A 20954-nucleotide genomic window follows, 5' to 3' on the forward strand; every position below is an offset into this window, starting at 1 on the left:
GTCTATTGAAGGGTCCTCCTCACCACTGGAACACAGTGGCAGAAGGGCTGTTGTGAAAGCTAGCCACCAGCTAGACTAACCGATCGCTTATGTTATGTCAAGTTTTTTTGACATCACAGGTCCCCTCTGTCAAGTGGTCCAAAGGAGCCACTGGATGTGAAAAGCTAATGACAGCGTCTTCCTGCCAAGAGAAAGATGTAGGCATGAGCAAGGAGAGATGAAGAGGCTCACAAAGGGGAGTCTTCTCTGGCCATCTTGGGGAAAGCTGTGCACAGCCTCGTGTCATCAGTCTCCAGCATGGTCTGCAGTCTCAATGACTGCTCAAGGTGGCATCAGGGGTTTGTGGAGCTCTCTGTGTGGTTCGCACACCCACCATGAGACGTGTCCCTGTGCTCCATGTTGCATTGGCCAGCTTCAGCTCCTTGGCCTTCTGGAACAGGGAAGCTCTTCTTAGAGACTCTGTGGGGGAAATCTGTACTGGATGAACCCCAAGAATTCAGGATCCAGTCCAGTCAACAGGCAGATAACAGATGCAAACCCAGTGAGCAGAGCTAGGGTCTCATGACAGGTAGCCTTTCTCTAAACCTCCTCCAGGCTAAGTTGCTTGCAAAATAAATACAGCTTCATTAAACATGCCTTATTCCTTCCATAATGCAGCAAGAATAAAGGTGTGACTACCACATTTAGTCTTTAAATTTTCTTTGTTGGAACTTCTGAATGAATTGCAGATTTGTTGTTTTCAAAAGCCTCTCAAGGCTAGGAAGCCATAACAAAATTTCCAAGTATATCCCATTACAATTGCACCATTTTTATTATTGTTATGCAAACAACTACATTTCAATTAAAAGAAGAGTCACAAACATTTTCTTAAGCTGGGAGGGAAGAGGTAGCAAGAAAAAGTATTTACTTTTCATTCACAAAAGTACAGCCAACATAGTTCACATGCTATATACAATCTGCCCTTTATAAAATTCAAAATTTTTAGTTTCATCAGAACTACCATCATAATCTAATTTTAGGACATTTTCATCCCCCCCAAACAAACATACCCCACACCCATCAGCAATCACTCCCAGGTCCCTTATCCCCCCCACCCCCACCCCACCCCCTGGGGAGACCACACATCTATTTCTGTCTCTGTAGATTTGCCTATTTATGTAAATGAAATCATCATATATTAAGTGATTCTTGTGTCTATACCCATCAGCAATCACTCCCAGTTCCCCTTATTCTTCTCCCCACTGGGGAGACCTCACATCTATTTCTATCTCTAAATATTTGCCTGTTCTTAACATTTATGTAAATGAAATCATATAATAGGTGATTCTTGTCTGGCTTCTTTTATTTATTTGTTTATTTTAAAATAAATGATAGCAGAATGCATTGTAGTTCTTGTTACATATATAGAGCCCAATTTTTCATATCTCTGGTTGTAAATAAAGTATGTTCACACCAATTTGTGTCTTCATATGTGTACTTTGGATAATAATATCTATCACATTCCACCATCCTTGCTAACCCCCTGCCCCCTCCCTTCCCCTCCCACCCCTCTGCCCTATCTAGAGTTATCAATTTCTCCCATGCTCCCCCTCCCTATCCCACTATGAGTCAGTTACCTTATATCAGAGAAAACATTTGGCATTTGTTTTTTGGGGATTGGCTAACTTCACTTAGCATTATCTTCTCCAACTCCATCCATTTACCTGCAAATGCCATGATTTTATTTTTATTGCCAAGTAATATTCAGTTGTGTATATATGCCACATTTTTAATCCATTCATCTACTGAAGGGAATCTAGGTTGGTTCCACAGTTTAGCTATTGTGAATTGTGCTGCTATAAACATTGATGAGGCTGTGTCCCTGTAGTATGCTGTTTTTAAGTCCTTTGGGTATAGACCGAGGAGTGGGATAACTGGGTCAAATGGTGGTTCCATTCCCAGTTTTTCAAGGAATATCCATACTGTTTTCCATATTGGCTGCACCAATTTGCAGTCCCACCAGCAGTGTATGAGTGTACCTTTTCCCCCACATCCTCACCAAAACTTACTATTGTTTGTATTCTTGATAGCTGCCTTTCTGACTGGAGTAAGGTGAAATCTTACAGTAGGTTTGGTTTGCATTTCTCTAATTGCTAACGATGATGAACATTTTTTCATATATTGGCTGATTGATTATATATCGACTTCTGAGAAGTGTTTCTTCAGGTCCTTGGCCCATTTATTGATTGGGTTATTTGGGTTTTTTTTTTGGGTGTGGGTTATTTGGGTTTTTTTGGTGTTTAGCTTTTTGAGTTCTTTATATACCCTAGAGATTAGTGCTCTATCTGATGAGTGAGGGATAGAGATTTGCTCCTAAGATGCAGGCTCTCTATTCACCTCACAGATTATTTCTTTTGCTGAGAAGAAACTTTTTAATGAATCCATCAATGGGATTAATTTTCCTGAGAATATATTTCTCAGTTTTTGCTGGTTTTGACTTGGTTAGGAACATCTCATCCATAGATTATAGACTTTCTGGATTTCCTCCTAATGTTTACATTTTTAAATGATTAGTTCTTTAATCTATCCAGTATTTGTCTTAGAGTATGCTATGAGGGAGGGAAGTGTAACTTAGTTTCTCTTAATAAATATTTAATTTCTGAATATCATTTGTTCAGTGATATGATCCATATCCTTTTCCCAATGAATGGAAGCTCTACACAAATGAAATATGTATATGAGAGTGTTTGTAAACTGTTTACTTTTGTTGACTTGTCTGTTCTGTTCTAACAGCATACTCTATCATTAATGCAGATTTGAAGCATTTTGATACTCAATGGGAGTTCTCTTTAATTTTTTATTTTTTATATTTTTTTTTAATTTTAATATTTATTTTTTAGTTATCGGCGTACACAACATTTTTGTTTGTATGTGGTGCTGAGGCTCGAACCCGGGCTGCACGCATGCCAGGCGAGCACGCTACCGCTTGAGCCACATCCCCAGCCCTTTAATTTTTTAAAAATATTTGATTGTTTGACATTTTTTTCCTCCCTGATGTGGAAGTTAAAAGTTAACTTTCTGGCTCAAAAAAAAAAAAAGTTTTTCGGGTGTTGATTGAGATTGCTTTGAATTTATAGAATAATCTGTGGAGAACTGATAATCTATGATTTTTAATTTTCCCATCCAAAAAGGTTATATTTGCATTATTAAAAACAACAGGATTACATTTTATAATAGAGTTTTAATCCTAGTTGAACATATTAAAGGCATGGACTCCCCTTGGGAGACTTTGATTTAATTAGTTTTGTAGTGATTTCAACATGTACCCAGGGAATAAAACCATTCGTGTGTGTGTGTGTGTGTGTGTGTGTGTGTGTATGTGTGTGTGTGTGATTTAAAAAAAAAAAAAAACTAGTTCACACATTTTTCATTAGACTTATTCCAAGGTCTATTATTATCTATTTATGATTAATTATATTCCTAAAATCTTAGAATCCTACTTTATATCTTAAGGATTATACCATATAGATAAAAGAACTAAATAATAGAAAATAAAACTATGAAAATATAATATGAGAGGTATTCAGTTTGCTATTACTTGTCAGAAAGCTGTTGACTTTGTATCTGAACTTATTATTTTTAATACCATAAGTAGAGAAATTTGAAACTTTATTGTTTTGATTTATATTTCTTCTTATCTTTTCTGTCTTTTTAGATAGAATGTATAGAACAGTGGTAGATGATAATTGTGATAGCCAGTGTGGTTGTCTTCTTCCTAACCTTAACTGTCTAATCTTTTACTATTAAAGATGATCTTTTCTGAAAGTTTCCCTATAGGCTATATGATTTCATATCTAATTTCTTAATGTAATAATAATAATTATTATAATATAAAAATCACTCATTTGTTGAGATGGTCAAATTTATTTTTTATGTAGTGTTCTTTCCATTTATTTAAAATTCCATATCTAGAACATTTTTTCCCTCGTTGTCAGGTGGTTAGTTACTATTTATAATCAGCCATTTTGACTTCATGCCCCAAACAAAACCAGAAGCTTACCATGTTTTCACTTCATTTCCATTATACTTCCAACCCTAACATCTACCATGTGGAGATCTCCTGGGATTTAAGTTGCAGAATGTTGTTAAAATCTTTAAATATATTTCCACATTATGTTCCATTGGTTTCTCTGTATACTTTTGATTCCTGGGTCTCTCATGTGCGCCTTTTTGAATTTTTTTCTCTTTGTGCTTGATTAAATCTTTTGGAGAAGGTGTATGTGGGAAGGTTTAGCATTCAGAATCTTTCAACATCTGAAAATGCCTTAATTTGTTTTTCCTTTTGAGTGCTAATTTGGACAGGATTCAGATTCTCCATTCAAGTATTTCCTTCTCTATTGTCCCTTAGCATCAAGCATTGTCAAGAAGAAATTTGATGCTGGCTAGATTTTTTATTTATTATTTTAGGTAGTCTGTCTGTCCTTTCATGCAGCAGTTAGGATTTTCTCCTGATCTGTGAACTTCCCAATTTTACAACAGTACGACAGATGGCAGATCTTTTTCAAGTGATAGGATTTAAAAGTCATATTTTTCTTCAGTCCTGGAAATTTTTCTTTTGTTTTCTAATTATTGTTCTTTGCCATGTCTAAACTTTTCTCTTGTCTAGAATTTTTGTTAGATAGATATTGGTAGTTGTGCTTTTTTTTAAAATAAAAGGTCTTTAATTTTTTTTTCCTTTTGGTGACATAGTCTTAAAAAAATCTATTCTCTCAATTTTCCAGATCAATAAATTACTAGTTGTGAACTTTTTGCAATTCTGTTCATCTAACAGGTGTTTTATTATCTGAATCAGTTTTTAAAAATTCTAAGATCAAACTTTCCTATATCATAGCTGATTCCTAATTTATGGATGTGATAGCTGCTCTCTATTTCCAAAATACATCACTTACGTTAATCCTGTTGGTTCTGGGAGTTGTGGTTCCTTTGATACCATTTCTTTTTTGCAGTGGCTTTTGTACCTCTCTTTCCTTCAATCTTTGATTCTCTGTTGTCTGCTCATCTTTGTTTTGTGAGTCTTATTTGCCTCTGTGGGTGCCAGTTCTGATCACAGGTGCTTGCTTTTGTCTTGAGACTGGGGTTGGGCATGCTGAACTTTTGGAAGGAGGTTGTAGCTTTTCTTAGTTTCTCTTCCAGATCCATGCTGCATCCTAACTTTCCTTGCTCTAGCCCAAGAGGCTGATCCCTGCATTGCTGGGTTCTGTGGCCTGCTGCCTTCCAGTTACTGCAGCCAAAGGGTGAATCCAGCTGAGTGCAGAGGACAGAAGGAAAGGTTGGAGTGTGGATCCCATCGCCCTCACCTTCCTCTGGGTCTCTGGTTCTGCAGGGGTGGTGTTTTTCAGTCTGTTGTCAGAACTCCTGTTGTCAGAATGCGAGTACTCTCTATTGTGGCTTCTGCTCTCCCTGGTTTCAGGTAACTACTCTATCCTCTCCCACTTCAGAGCTGGGGGTGTTGTTTTCCACTGTGCTTCATGTCTGAGAACTTCTCCCAGTCCTATTTTGACCTCTTAAGATAGTCCATTTATGAATTTTTCTTTAGCTAGACCTTTGGGCTGGCCATCCATTTCCTTTCAGTACCTTGACTGAGATGATTGGAGATGCTGGGAAGATATTTTCTTGTGTGGCCATATTCTCTTGGGTCATCCTTGGCCGTGGTATTAATTGTATAACTCATGTCAACTGTAATAAATAACCCCAAAATCTTAGTAGTTCAATAAAGATTTGTTTTTTTTTTTCTTTCTCAAAGGGCACTGTTTTTTCCCCTTCCATTTTGGGGCATTGTCCCCATCCAGGGACTCCTTATAGATAGTAATTGGATCTTTTATTTTTAGAGAGGAAAGAATGAGGAGGATTGTATGGGGCACTTATGACCAGGCCTGGAAGGGGTACATTTCCTTGCTAAACGTTGGCTAGAAACTAGTACCTGATCTCAGAACTGCAAGGTAATTGGCAAATGTAGTCTTCGGTGTGCCCAGGAAAGGAAGATGGGCACAATGAGCATCTGACCACTTTCTGCCGTATCTTCAGGTGGAATGCTGCCTTTTAGGCCCAAGTATCCCAGCCTCTCAAGTCAGCCTGCTCACTGTGTTGCTGCTGGCCCCCACTTAGTTCAAGAGTGGGAAGGAGCTAGAAGTGGCTACTTCAAACACAGTGACTAAGTGAATCCCCTGTGGTTTCTGTCCATGTACCCCTTGCGTTTTGGAGCATTGCCTCAGAGCTGGGGCATTGTGTGTCATTCCCCTACAGCAGACATCATTGTGCATTTCGCCTGCACTTTGCTCTGACAAATTGATTTACCAGTTTATGTCTTTTTGCTTTTTGTCTCAAAATTTCCAGTTAATATTGGGTGCTATTCTGTGGGGAGCCGCTCCGAATGACTTGCACCTTCCATCCTGAAGGAGAGCCTTTGACCATCATCACCACATTTCCTTGTGATCTGGGCGTTGTCCCAGTTCGGAAAGTTGAGGGTGGGTCTTCAGATTTAGGTGATGCCCCTTGGGTTGAATTACTCTCACCTGTCCCTTGTAACCCTGAACCTTCTGGCCTTTTTTTGGATGGAACTTTCTAAGAACAAGGGTCCCCCACCAATAAAAGCCCACTTCTGAGTGTGCTCACTTCAACCGCACGACCAGCATGCTAGCTTCATACTAGAGGTCCTAAGCATAGAAGTTAACTAGTGAGATCCAAATAAAGACACATAAACTCAATTTACCTTTTTCTTTGACCAGGTCTGAGACGGCTCCCCCTCTGGCTCCTGCCTGGAGCCACCCAGTGGGGCAGCGAGGTTTACACAAGAGACTAGCAGGAGAGAGAGAGAGAGTACGCCAGAGAATGGTCTTTTATTGGGGAACAAGAAATTCAGGGGAAAATTCCATCCAATGAAGGTTGAGGGGGACAGCATTCCAAGGTCAGGGTCAGTGACTGGTCTCAGGGTCAATGGTCAGTCACACCCCCACACGGATGGGCTCTCACACCTAAAAAGGGTGGGGATTAGTTCTGACACAGTTGAGCTGGAACGCCTCACACCCAGTCAGGGAGGTGCCCAATCGTGTGCGAGAAAGGCTTTCCACACTCGCTGTCTCTCGCCAGCCTCTCGTGACTTTCTCTTGCTCTCCCATTTGGGGAGCCTGAGGCCCAGAAAAGAGAAGCCGTCCTGAAGCTTGGTTAAAGGTAAAGTGTGTGTCTGTGTGTTATTTGGTGTCCCTGGAAATTCACACGAGCGGGTCAGGGGCAGCACTATTCCTTGTGTGACGTAGTTTTATGGCTTCTGTATTTTCAAAACCTTCTCTTCTGCCATTTCTAAGAATACAGAGAAGGAGAGGAAGTAAGTATCGCACATTTGCCACTTGAGTCAACGTCTTCTCCTTTTTGTGATCTGTGTGGCTGATGGAATGACTGGCATGGAGTAGTTCTAATGTGCTGTGTGAAAGTCTTGCTACAAGAAAGGCTTTTTGTTGATAGATATGTATTGATACCAAAATGATTTGGAATGATTCTGTACTCTCCTATTATCTGGAACACCATTTCTAGTTATGGATATTGACAAAATGGAGTTGATCAGTTCGAAGACACCTGTGAAAGTGATTATTCTGGCAGAGTCATAGGTAATTGTAGAAGCAACCACGGATATTTTCTATGGAGACTAAAATGTAAAGTGGGAAGGGGGTGTGTGGGTCAAGAGTTCCAGGCTGTATGCTGTTCATTAATTTGCTCTAGATTTTAAGGGATTGATATTAAGTATTGTGGTCTCTGTTATGAATCACTTCTACCCCTTTTAAATTTGAGGCAATATTTGCCTCTCTCTATTCCTAAACTCTTCTCCTAGTACCTAGGGTGATCAACAGTGGCCAGTAATCTACTTAGAAGATTTCATAATATATTCCTCCTCTTCAATTTTGGAACTTCTGACCATCAAAATGGTGAAAATGTACTCTTTTAAAAATATCCTTTGAAGTTGCACTACCATGGGGAAGAGTATGCAGAGTTTGACTCAGGAGAACAAGCTGCAAAGTGGAAGGAGATAAGAGCCTTCTACAACACAAAATGACCTTGTTTGCCCTGTTTGGTCTTTGGGTAACACTGGTGGAATGCATGGATAAACTTCTTTATCATGCATGATTCTGTGAAGAAGTTTCCAGTAAATTAGCCTTTCTTGGCATATGTAGCCATCAATCCTTCCATATATCGATTCATTCAAGAAATATTTATTTTGCATTCTTCTTATAAGCCAGGCATTATTTTAGGCACCAGAAATGTAGCAGTGGACAAGACTTATTACTGTCCTTGTGGAACCTTCCATTGGCATGTGAAAATACACCAAATGAACTGACAAATGTAAGTGTAACAGAGAGAGGAAAATAAACCAAGTCACCCAGTTTAGAGTCCAGGTCCCAGCCAGAGCATCTGAGTGGTGATGGGAGGCCATGTGACAGCCTCCTCTCCAAACAGGAGCTAGTGGGTCCCGGCAGGTTCAGCTTCTGTAGAGATGCCCTTGCCAGTATGTGTGGGGAGATGTCTCCAAACAATGGAAAGGGAGTTAGATGCTGGATAGTTAAATTTAGGGCAAAACAGTTTTAAGCCAGTCCCCAAAGGTTTATGTAATCCTTCCTATAAATTGGTGCCAGATCAATCTAGTTTCAGGGTCTAGACTTGCATCTCAGAATTGTTTTTCCAGTAACCTCTATTTGGTTAGCATTGAGAGAAGAAGCCTTCACCACTTTGTCTTTAGTAGTGTTGTAACTGAGATTTAGAGTACGCTTTTTTCGGGGGTGAGGTGGGGCATGTTCTGGGATGAAAGCTCCCTTTTAATACCAGTCACACTACCAAGGAAGTATCTGAAACATGTATAACATGCATATTGTGGAGCAGGTTAGCTGGAGCTATCGGAGAGAATGTAGAAGATAAAGACACTGTCTCTGAACTCTTAGCTAAGTCACCAGGTTATGGCTACAGGTGTGGTGTTGGTGATGCCGACTAATGGGTAAGGCAGTGATTATTTCTATTGTGAAGCATTGTCTTTTGTTAAAATAAACAAGATCATATTACTCTCATTTTTTTGTAGCAGTACTTGAAAACACTGATGAGCCCCTGTCTTTGCTCTTAAAGGTGAACCAAGAACTCCTATTCCATGGCACTGTTGCCTTTAATGAGGTCAGAATGTCTTAGGACAAACATATTTATGCTTAAAAATATAGGCAAGACCACTGTGAAGGAATTTGTTAATTGTTGAGAGGAAGAATGCTGAGTTGTTAAGAGTTTAGGTCCAGGACCCAGAGTACTTGGATTTGAATGTTTGTTCTGCCACTTAAAATATTACTTTTTAATATTTATTTGTTTTTAGTTGTAGTTGGACACAATACCTTTATTTCACTTATTTATTTTTTTGTGGTGCTGAGGATCAAACCCAGGGTCTCAGCACATGTGAGGCGAGCGCTCTACTGCTGAGCCACAACCCCTACCCCAATTAAAAGATTTTGAGTAAGAGATTTGACCTCTGTGTCCCTCAGTTATGTAGGATACAAAATAATCAAACTATTGTTGGGTTATATTGTTGAGAATTAAGTGAGTTAATATATGCAATATTAGTGCAGGCAGAACATAAGTTTTCAGTAACCAATAGCAATTTTTATTGGTAATAAAAATAATCTTTCTTCATAAGTAAATTTTTTTATTTTTTTTTTAAAGACAGAGCGAGGAGAGAGAGAGAGAGAGAGAGAGAGAGAGAGAGAGAGAGAGAGAACCTTTCAATATTTTATTTCTTAGTTCTCGGCAGACACAACATCCCCTGCCTGCATGTGGTGCTGAGGATTGAACCCGGGCCGCTCGCATGCCAGACGGGCGCACCACCGCCCGAGCCACATCCCCAGCCCATAAGTAAATGTTAAAAAGATAATCAAGGTAATTCTTAGCAGGGCTTCCTTAGGATTAAGAGAGATTCATTATTAGTTGCTTCCATCCAACACATCAAGGCATTTTGATATTAGGGAACACCGGCCCCTGGCTTATTTGGGGGAAGGGTGTCTAGGACTTATCCGTCAGGTTTTTCGGGGGAGGGGTGAAAATAAAGCAGCATTGTAGTAGAAGCTAGTGATGCTACTGTATGTAGTTTAAAAAAATTAAGATCTCCCCTTCCCACATCTTCATAAGACAGCCTTGGGTATTGCATTGGAGATCCATTCCTGGGACCCAAGTAAACCCAACATCAGACGCAAGAGCCATTTTGTATCTGCACTGAGTACCCAGGACATAGCCCTGTGAGCAAGAGAAGTGATCCTTGGAAATCTTTAAAAGTTGACTGTATACTTGTGTTTTGGGAATCCAGCATGTGTGTTGTATTGTGTAAGTGGGTGTGTAAGTGTGTGTGTGTGTGTGTGTGTGTGTGTGTGTGGCACTGGGGATTGAACCCAGGGCCTTGTATATGCTAGGCAAGTGCTTTCCATTGAGTTACATCCCCAGCCCTTTATTTTTTTATTTTATTTTATTTTTTTATTTTTTTGCTTTGAGATGGGATTTTGCTAAGTTGCTCAGGCTGAGCTAGAACTTGGAATCCTTCTGCCTCATCCTCCAAAGTAGCTGGGATTATGGGCCTGTTCTACCATAGCTGGCTTGGATCTCTTTTTACCTAGGACAGAAGATGGACAGCTTGCCCTTTTGCCACTTGTTAGTACCCATATTCTGGCTGGTCAATAGCTGGGTTGGGACTGGGAGTCCAGACTTCAGATGTGGTTGGCTGATCATCGTGTCCCAGGGTTCCATAGCTGCATCTCAAGTGAGAGCGCCAGACCCACACCTCTCCTGCTTCAGCCACGGAAATACTGCTCCCTGCTGCTCTGATGTGAGACTGTGCCTGGACTATCTCCTGCTTCATGGGCACACCTGGGATGTTCCCACACTGGTTCATCAGCCCAGGGTTCTTTATTCTGTTGCCCACAGACTGCTTGGGTTTCTTGTTAAAAATGTCATTCTAATTAAAAAATATACTAAGATTCTCATGATTTTAAATAACACTATCATATTTACTAAAGAGGAGTTGCCATTACCTGGAATACTTTCAAAAGTTGATGGTGGCACAGATATTCCCTAGCTTTCCTTTGCAGACTGTTTTGAATGTGCTATCTGTGGATTTATTGAACTAACTTTTCCATGTGTTTAATATTCAGGCAATGAATATTAATCAGCAGGCCACTACTACTTCTTCTCTCTCCTGCTCCTCTACCCTACTGTCAACGCAATTTCTAAGTATCAAGGACATAATGTACACCAACCTTGGTTGGCATAATGAGACTCTCAGTCTTGTTGGCATCCCAGTCCCCAGAACCCATGAATCTGTTTTCTTGTATGGCAGAAAGAACATTGTGGATATGGTTAATTTTAAAGATATTGAGGTGGACTAGCTTGGGGAGCTCAGTTACATCATGAAATGGTTTGACTACCCTCTTCAAACTCATGTTGAAATTTAATTGCCTTTTTGCTCCCACCTTCTTGCTCTCTTGCAAGCTTTCTCTTGCCAGGTAATGTCACATGATACCTTCTACACAATGATGCAGAACAACTGTGACTTGCTCATGTGCTTTCCCTGCTAACTTCATTGGCACTTTCATTATCCCTTGAAGATCTTTTGCATGAAAATTCTGTGAGGTGGTATGGAAGAGGAAGATTGCCGAGTGTAACTCCTGGTCTGCAGCAGTGTGGGGCTTATCAGCCACCAAAATAGACAGCAATGGGTACTGTATTTCTGCAGAGCTCCCTGCCCCCATGTTGAGGCACCTCGTACACAGTATGTGTATCATGACCTGGTAGCCAACTCTCAGGAACTATGTGTTTGATTTTTTTTTTAAACTGGAATTTGAAAATGGATGATGTTCTACATTTAGTTAAAAATGACATAGCAACCATAGTTACGAGCTGACTTTTAAATTTGCCTTGTTGTCTAATTCAGGTTCCTGACTTTGGGTGGGTAGGAACTGGATGTAGAGAGTAGGAGGCCTTGTCACTTGGACTCCCTACCTAGTCCAGCCCTCCCTTGCCATAATCCTGCACTGTGGTCACAGTGTTGTTGGGTCAGGATGTCCTCTCATTTCTTTCCTGAGATCTTGTATCAAGGCCACTAGAGTTGCCTGGAGGCCTTGTGATTTAATCTCTAGAAAGAAATGGGAGGCTGCCTCTTTCTGCTTCTCCTCTGAAAGATCTCTCTGAATGGTTCCTCAGCATCCATTAGGCCAACACAAGAAAATCTAAAATGTCCTCCTCCTACTGCAAAACCAAGGATATAATTTTTTTAGACAGGAGTTTAAATTTTGAGCCTTTTAAAAAGTTTAAACTTGGAAGTGATGACTTCAAAGGCTAAGAAATAATATGCCTTTTCAGTGATCTCCACTAAAAGGGAACCTGGCCTATTGACCTGAACTTCAAAAGCTGTAAAGCTGCAAACCAATTGCCAGGAGGAGATAGGCAAGATCAGAAGAAAAGCAATGGAACTACCAAATTCTGTGCAAGGTTCTCTAGCTCATTGTTGGTCTTCAGTTAGAATAGTACCCAAGATACTACTCTGGACATGTGAGTCCACATCATGAGAAAGTATTTACATCTTCAGGGACTTACGTCTGTGTATTTACCATTTTTCATAATGAAGAAATTCTTCCTTGGCCCTCACACAGCAGATGAATCTCAGGTCCTCTGATTTGGTACATTTACTTTACTTTACAGTAAAGCACTGGGTCTGTGACTGGTTAGGTCTGGTGAGAGAAAGGTCAGGCATTCCTTGGGAATTTCATTCCTTTACATTTTTTTTAAAAAATATTTTTTAGTTAGATATGGATAATACCTTTTATCTCTATGTGGAGCTGAGGATTGAACCCAGTTCCTCTTACATGCCAGACAAGTGCTCTCCCACTGAGCCACAATCCCAGCCCTACTTTCCCTTCTTTCTTGGTCTTCTCCCCACAAAATGCTTCTCACTACCTTCTCTCTGAACTTCCCCTTACTCTGACTTCTTTTTATGTTTTAAAATCCCCCTTGATCTTGAAGCACTCCTACTTTGACTTTTGCCTGATTCTTAGTCTTGGCAGTCTTCTTCCAAGGGGATCCTTGCAACCCGACTTGTTTATGCTAGGCTTTTTCTGTCTTGCTAGGAGGGGCTGAGGAGCTCTGGCCCAGTGTTCTGGGCTGCAGGAAATCACTTTTTGGCCCCTTTGGCTCTATTTTGCACCTCAGATCTGCTCACTAGCTTCCACACCATCTTGGGCACCTTATTGCTTCTTAAAAGCCTGCCGGGCATTCTGTCTCCTTATTCCTCTGGCACTATAGTACTTTCTACTTGCCTTTGCCAGTTCTACCCAGGGACTGGAGTCTCGCCCCTGAACCAGAGTCCATTAGCAGGATCTGTGTTACTACTCCACTCTTCTGATGCTATTTGGCTGTCTTTCAGCTTATTTCCTACAATATTCCTGTTCCTGTTCCTGCTCCAGTTTACTTGCTGGAAGACTTCATATTTCACTGTGTTAACACGTGTACTCCTTCCCAGTCCTTCCCCCTGCTCAGTGCTCCCTGGAAGATGGTTGGTTAGTTGTTGCCAAACCCTGTGGATATGAGGCCTGACTCACTGGATTGGATTCCAAGACAGAGTCTGCCTATCCCCACCCTAGTGAGTTCTCCATGGTCTAGGTTGGGAGCCTTCACATCTTTTCTGTCCTATTGCAGTTAACCAGCCATTGTTCATACATTTCCTGTCCCCAATGTTCACATTTGTCTTGATTCAATTCTTCCCATCGTATAATTTCTCTACCCTAGTCTTGCTAGTCTGTCTCCATATGTGATTTCTCCTTTGTGGTGTATATTTTGAAGGTGATATGAAGTATAATTGTTGATGATTGTCCCTTCCCTGGTTACTGCTCCTTTCTCCACTGTTACTATAAATATGTTTCCCAAAGAGATCAACGACTACCTCTTGAGAAGATTCTTGGCTGTGTCTCAGTTTTCTTTTTCTCTTTCTCACTTTTTCCCCTAACACTTGGAACAGCTGGCCATCCATTCTTTCTTAGAACACCTTCTTTTGCTGGGAATTCCTTCTCCCATTTCCCTCCTTGGTGTCTGTGACTGAGGATACCCATGATTTTTTTTTTCTCCGATTGTTTCTGCTCTTGATGGTTCCTATACCATATTTTCTGGAGCATTTAGCCCCATTGAACTGTCAACTCTTGTGTGGGGACCAGTTCTGAAAGAATAAACAAACCAGCCTGAAAATCATGATCCAGAGCCCTCTCTCAGGCACTGCCTTTTTAATCAGCAGGTGCTCTCTTTTCCAAGCTCCTGCACCACCAGCCATCAGCGAGTGGCCCTCCTACCCACTCTAACTCAACCCACATCCTTAACCCACGCCCTCCTGCACTGGCTCACCACACCTAAGAAGAAAGCAAGAGAGGAGAGACCACCCAACCACAGACCACACCTACACTCGGCTGAAGGAGAACACACAAAGCCACTTCATTAGCCAAGTGAAAAAGACAGCCCAGAGGGTTACGTATCCTAGGCTTCATCTGTGTAACAAGTTTCCAACAACCTGGAGAAAAGGGAAGCAGATGCTTGATTGATAGGGGATAGACTGGGTTTGGGAGCAAGAGCGAAGAGTTTGGTTATACAACAGCAAGAATAGTCGCCCTTCTGCTCCTGGAAACGCTGTGTCTTGGGCAGGAGCCCTGTACAATCTATGCATGTGATGAAATCATACAGAAGTAACTGTACACCCATGAGTAAGGACACAAAACAGAAGAACTCCAAAAATGACTTGTCATCCTTTTCATGTCAATATATGTGTGATATCATACTAGAGTTTGCAGTCTGAGGGAAACTGGGAGACCTGTAAGATCTCTCTTGTTTTTTTTAAAACTGCTTGTGAATTTATTATTACCTCAATAAAAAATTCCATTGAAAAAAGCAAGGTTCTTCAACTTTTTGTTAATCAACTGCCAGGAAAGTCACCTTGAAATGGCAACATAATTAGAATCTGTGTAAAGCAGCTTTGCGCACAAGACTCTCTTGTAATGATGAAAATATCTTATAGTTGCACTGCTCAATATTGGGGTCGCTGATGTGTGAATCTTTAAATATTGATTTTTCAGTTATAGATGGACACAATATCTTTATTTTATTTTTATGTGGTGCTGAGGATTTAACCCAGTGCCTCACACATGATAGGTGAGTGCTCTACCCCTGAGCCACAACCCCAGCCTAAAACATTAATTGTATTAATTGTAATTTGCATTAATTGTACATCAATTTCAATTTAGATTTAAATAGACACTGTGTATAGTGGTACATATGGGACAGGACAGAAATGAAACTTGATCTAGTCCCCTCTTCCCTAGTTGTAAGTTCCAAGGGATGAGGAAAATTCATTCGAACCACTGAACCAACTTATAAACTTTCTCAGCAGAAGTCCATTCCTTCATCTTAAAATGGAGGAAAAAAGGTACAACCTGACATGTGATTTGTTTGTGTGTGTGTGTGTGTGTGTGTGTGAAGGGCTGTGATGTGCCCAGGCACCTGTACACTGCAGCTCTCAGAACCAGGTAGGATGGTATTTTTGCAAATACTTAGTGAAGTAACAGCTGATTTAGTAAATACTTCCCTCCATTCTCAAAAAGGACAGGCGAGTAGCTTTGCTTTTATATACTTAGGGTGAAATGAACAGAAATTTGATGCCCTGGACTGTTCTTTCAGTTCATTCCACAACTCTAGTTTGAAAAGACTTCAATTGCAGAGATAAAGGGAGGGGAAGTTCATACACAAGCCACACGTCTTTCAAGCACAATTGTGAATACTGGATAATGGGGGTACAGAAAGCAAACCTTAGAAGACCAGCACTGGGAGTCAGTACAGATGTAGTCACATGACCAATCCCAATGGTGCTTCTCTACTAGGTAGGCACCTGCCAGCACCCACCAGCTCCCACTGGCCTGTGTGGCAAGAAAAGGGCCTTTCTTCTTGAATCCTTTCCTTTCCTAGGGCTCTGCACACAGTCTGCTTGGCAAACCGCTCCAAAAATCCTTCGGAGAAAGTCCAAGCCCTCAGCATGGTTCCCAGGGATGCCAGTGATCTGCCCCAGCCTACCTCCTGGTTCACTCTGACTCCCCCAAAACACTCCTCATGTTCCTCTACAAAAAGCTACCCGATTTCACTGCGTATTCCTCTAACTGCGGAAGGAAACAACAGTTGAACAATTAATTAAGTACATACCAATAAAATCAGGAGGCGAGTTTTGCAACAATTAAATTGAGAAGCACTACTTTAATCTCCAGTTCCCAGTCTTTGACCGCCCCAGGCGACTCCAGGCAACTCTGGGCAACTCGGAGCAACTCCGGACAACTCCAGGCGAGCCACGCCCTGCACAGGGCGGGGCTGCACCTGCGTGGTGGGCGGGCGGTCCCGGGCCAGCAACCTGCCAGAGCTACACTTTTGCGCTCCAGCGGTGCAGAAGTTCTGAGATCCACTCTCCGTGCAGGTGTTCCCCGCTGCCCACCAGCCATGTCTTCCTGTCGCCGCGTGGCGCTCATCACTGGAGGCAACAAGGGCATTGGCTTTGCCATCGTGCGCGACCTCTGTCGCCAGTTCTCGGGGGACGTGGTGCTCACCGTGCGCAAGGAGGCGCGGGGCCGGGCAGCAGTGCAGCAGCTGCAGGCAGAGGGCCTGAGCCCGCTCTTCCACCTGCTGGACATCGACGACCAGCAGAGCATCCGCAACCTGCACGACTTCCTGCGCAAGGAGTACAGGGGACTAGATGTGCTGGTCAACAACGCGGGCATCGCCTTTAAGAGTAAGCGGTCGGTCGGGGTGCAAAGCTTGTAGTCCTGGGGGACCACGATTGTGCAAGCGGCTCAGGGGCGGGTGCCCTCTGCTTTGTGGGATCCAGAAAGTCTCCCTAGAAAGAAACAGAACAGCACAGACTGAAGCCATAGGGAAAACAGAGACCGAGAAGGTGCAAGCCAAAGGGACATTGTGTTTGCGTGGCTGGGACTCACTGGGACCTTTCTAGGTTTTCTTTACAAAAAACTTTACATTAAAGCAGTTGAATAGACTTTTGACTACTTTTGAAATAAATAATTGCAAAATATTGATTACACCAATATAGTAAATAGTACCCATGACTCAGATTACCCCAATACTGCCATTCTACAAAAACAAAGAATGTTATGAAACTAGGAGATTGACTTTTTTCCGCTTTCCACATTTTTTTTTTATTGATGCATTATAGCTGTACATGATGATGGGATTTCATGCTACATGTTCATATAGAAGAAAATATAACAATATAATGAGGTCACTATCTGAAACCCTTCCCCATTCCTTCCCCAACTGCTATACCCGCTTCCCAGGAGATCTCAAGTGTGAACAACCCTGCACTAGACAAAAGACTTTACTTGGAGGGATATCCTGTGCACTCTTTTATTTCTGAGAAATTCTACCCCAAGGCAACTGTTTATTGTTTTCTCTTTTTTCTCAAAAGCGGCTGATCCGACACCCTTTCATATTCAAGCAGAAGTCACAATGAAAACAAACTTTTCTGGTACCCGAGATGTCTGCACAGAGCTACTCCCCCTCATAAAACCACAAGGTGAGTGGGGTGGGTGATCTGGCCCTGCCCTCCTGCAGTCTCATCCCCTTGCCCCTGGCCTCTCCTGCTGCAGCTGTGCCCCTGCCTTGCTGGGCCTCCACCTGCCAGGTGCAGCTCTACTTCCCCACCCATCTTCTCCAGTGGCTTAATCCTCTGTGCACTGTTCTTGCCACACCTGGCTCTTTGGTATCCTCAAGTGTCTGTTCAAAGGTCTCCTCAGAGCAGCTCTTTATTTCTTCTTTCCCTCCTACTGACAAAGGCCCTAGATTCCATTCTGTGCACCCTTATTCAGACTCATGGACTAGGACCACCTCACTAGACACAGCCCCACTAAACCTGTCACCTGCCCAAAACACTCCCAGACCAACTCACACATATGGATGTTCCTGATCCTCCATAATTCCTGATAATCCCAATCTACAACTGACACTTTCAGAGGATGTCCATCCTTCCTCTAAATCTTCCTGGCCACCCACCATCATGGCCACCCTGGTGGTCACGAGGCTCTGCCCCCACATCAGCAATGCCCATGTGCTAAGATTGTGCCCACTGAGCTAGGCATCATGGCACACCCCTGCAATCCCACCAACTCAGGAAGCTGAGGCAAGAGGATTGCAAGTTCAAGGCCCACCTCAGGAAATTACCAAGGCTCTAAGCAATATAGGAAGAACCTGCCTCAAATTTCAAAAAACTGGATGGGGATGTGGCTCAGTTAAGCACCTTTAGGTTCAATTGCTGAAATCAAAAAGAAATAATAAGGGGCTGGGGATGTGGCTCAAGCGGTAGTGCGCTCACCTGGCATGCGTGCGGCCCAGGTTCGATCCTCAGCACCACATACAAACAAAGAGGTTGTGTCCGCGGATAACTAAAAAAATTAGTGTTAAAAATTCTCTCTCTCTCTCTCTCTCTCTCTCAAAAAAAAGAAGAAGAAAAAGAAATAATAAAATTAAAAAGATTGTGCCCACTGAGAATCACCCGAATCCCGCATTCCAGCCCTAAACGTGCCCTCAGCTGACCATGCACACACCTGCAAACCCTCCTGAGAGGCCTCCCTTCTTGAGTCATGCGCTTTCCCAGGGCTCTGCACATTGTCTGCTTCTGCTTCTGCCATGCTGGGCACTCCCAGACTCCTTCAGGAGAAATCCAGGCCCTCGGCATGGTTCACAGTGATGCTGTGATCTGCCCCTGTCTCCCTCCTGGCTCATTTCATCTCCCCATCAAAGTGTTTCATGCTGTGCACGCCACAGACTCTCCTAGTCTTCCACTAAAAACTGCCCTAGTACTCCTCCACTCAGGGAGACCCCCTCTCATTAAGAACACACTGGCAGCCAGCCGCCTTTACAACAAGGAGATGTGTGGCTTAGAGTTGACACTTGAGTGTACAGCTTCCTTGAAACTTCTGTGCTCACAAGCACCCTGTGATCCCAGGAGGTTCTTTATGGAAGTTCGTTATGCAACCACCCTACAGTCCATGTCTGTTTCTCCTACAGCTCATACTGGTAGCGCTCTTTCATATGACAATTTTCTGCTCTAACATTTCAGTATAATTGGTCTTCACTGTTCTCATGTAGATTTTATGTTACATGTTAACACAGGTGAATGTATGATGGTTTGGAATGTATTTCAGGCAGAGTGGTAAATGTCTCCAGCGTTTTGAGTCTGGTCTACCTTAAACGCTGCAGCCCAGAGCTGCAGCAGAAGTTTCGAAGTGAGACGATCACTGAGGAGGAGCTGGTGGGGCTCATGAATAAGTTTGTGGAAGACGCAAAAAATGGAGTGCACGAAAAAGAAGGCTGGCCCAATTCTGCCTATGGAGTGTCCAAGATTGGTGTCACAGTCCTGTCCAGAATCTATGCCTGGAAACTCAGTGAACAGAGGAGAGGAGACAAGATCCTGCTGAATGCCTGCTGCCCAGGGTGGGTGAGAACCGACATGACAGGACCCTCGGCCACCAAGAGCCCGGAAGAAGGAGCCGAGACCCCCGTGTACTTGGCCTTTTTGCCCCCAGAGGCAGAGGGGCCTCATGGGCAGTTTGTTCAGGATAAACAAGTTAGTGAGTGGTGAGCTGAACTCACACCTCCACCATGGTCCCCACTTGGTATCCTGCACTGATGTGACCCAAAGGATATTTATGCTTTCAAAACTATCCTTAGACAAAAAAAAAAAAAAAAAAAATCCCGCAAGGCATCCTTATCAAGTGCTTAGGTGTCACATGTCAAAGGTGGACTAGGGAGCTCACTCAGGCACCACTAATTCCCTGAGGTCTTTTCTTCAACACAGGGAGAGAAAAGTGAAATTCCTGAAAATAACTAATGCAAATGAGAAGGTGAATAAAGGATTCTTGATAAATGTCCACTCAGCAGACTGTTTTCATGATGAAGCAAACTCCATGCCAGGAGCTTGGTCACTGTAAAAGCTAGGTCAAGGGGAGGGAGAGGGGAACTCAGGCGTGGTCAGACCTAGAAGGAGCCAGGCCTTAAACACCTTGCTCTGTGGGCTATGCCCTCAGTTGCAACTACTCGTCCAACAGGAGAGCAGACACACTTAGCAAAACAAGCATCATAGTTGGATGTGGCCCCTGGACTATGGATTACCCCTCCCCCAGGAAAACACACTACCACCAAGGCAAATGCAGCTGCCCTTGTGTCTTCCCAAAGCCTAGGTCATTGTGTGAAAACAACCAGCAGCTTGAGAAGAGTGAGTGGGTGCTGTGTGCATGGTCACTTATGACTGAGCTGGAGAAATATTATAGAGACGCCTGGAAGAGAGTGTTCCTAAGTAGGAATGAAGTATCCCACAACTGTAATACTCCCATGTGTTCCAAAATACAAAGAAGTAGAAGAGCATAACAGGATGTTTGGAATTGCAAACCATAGATGTATATATAGACATTGATGACCATTTTTCCACTTTTTTGTTTATTGTGAGCTTTGAAATCTTGGGGAGGGTGAGGGTATGGCTCGGTGGTAGAACACTGGCCTAGCATGGGTGAAGTCATGGGTTCAGGTCCACAGTTCAGTACCACAACAATAAATAAAAATTAGAAATGGAAAAGGAAAGCCCAGGATCTGGCACCTTACTTAGCAGTGGCTCAAGCAGAGTGGCCACTCCTTGCTGTGTCTGGGTTTCTTTAACTGTCAAGCACTCATGGGATGACACATCAGTGTAAGTGTTGAAAAACGGTGCCTGGCACGTGTACCACAAGGCGTGTGCTTTTGTCGCAACTGGGATCAGAGCAATGTCACCCCTGGTGGTGGAGAGAAGCCCTTGTTCACTGCCCATCACCCAGCTGGCTCCAGAGGGTATCAGG

General features: G+C 42.7%; 1 protein-coding gene across 1 annotated transcript; it reads left to right on the forward strand.

Annotated features, from left to right (window-relative positions):
- Positions 1 to 16557: 16557 nt before the first annotated feature.
- On the forward strand, positions 16558 to 19999 carry LOC143388045 (carbonyl reductase [NADPH] 1-like). Its single transcript, XM_076842055.2, has 3 exons — positions 16558 to 16846; positions 17537 to 17644; positions 19272 to 19999. The coding sequence occupies exons 1-3, from the start codon at positions 16558 to 16560 to the stop codon at positions 19706 to 19708; spliced, it is 834 nt and encodes a 277-aa protein (XP_076698170.1). The 3' UTR covers positions 19709 to 19999.
- The last annotated feature ends 955 nt before the right edge of the window (positions 20000 to 20954 follow it).

The sequence above is a fragment of the Callospermophilus lateralis genome, unplaced genomic scaffold (assembly GCF_048772815.1).
Source record: "Callospermophilus lateralis isolate mCalLat2 unplaced genomic scaffold, mCalLat2.hap1 Scaffold_129, whole genome shotgun sequence".
NCBI classification, from domain to species: Eukaryota; Metazoa; Chordata; class Mammalia; order Rodentia; family Sciuridae; genus Callospermophilus; species Callospermophilus lateralis.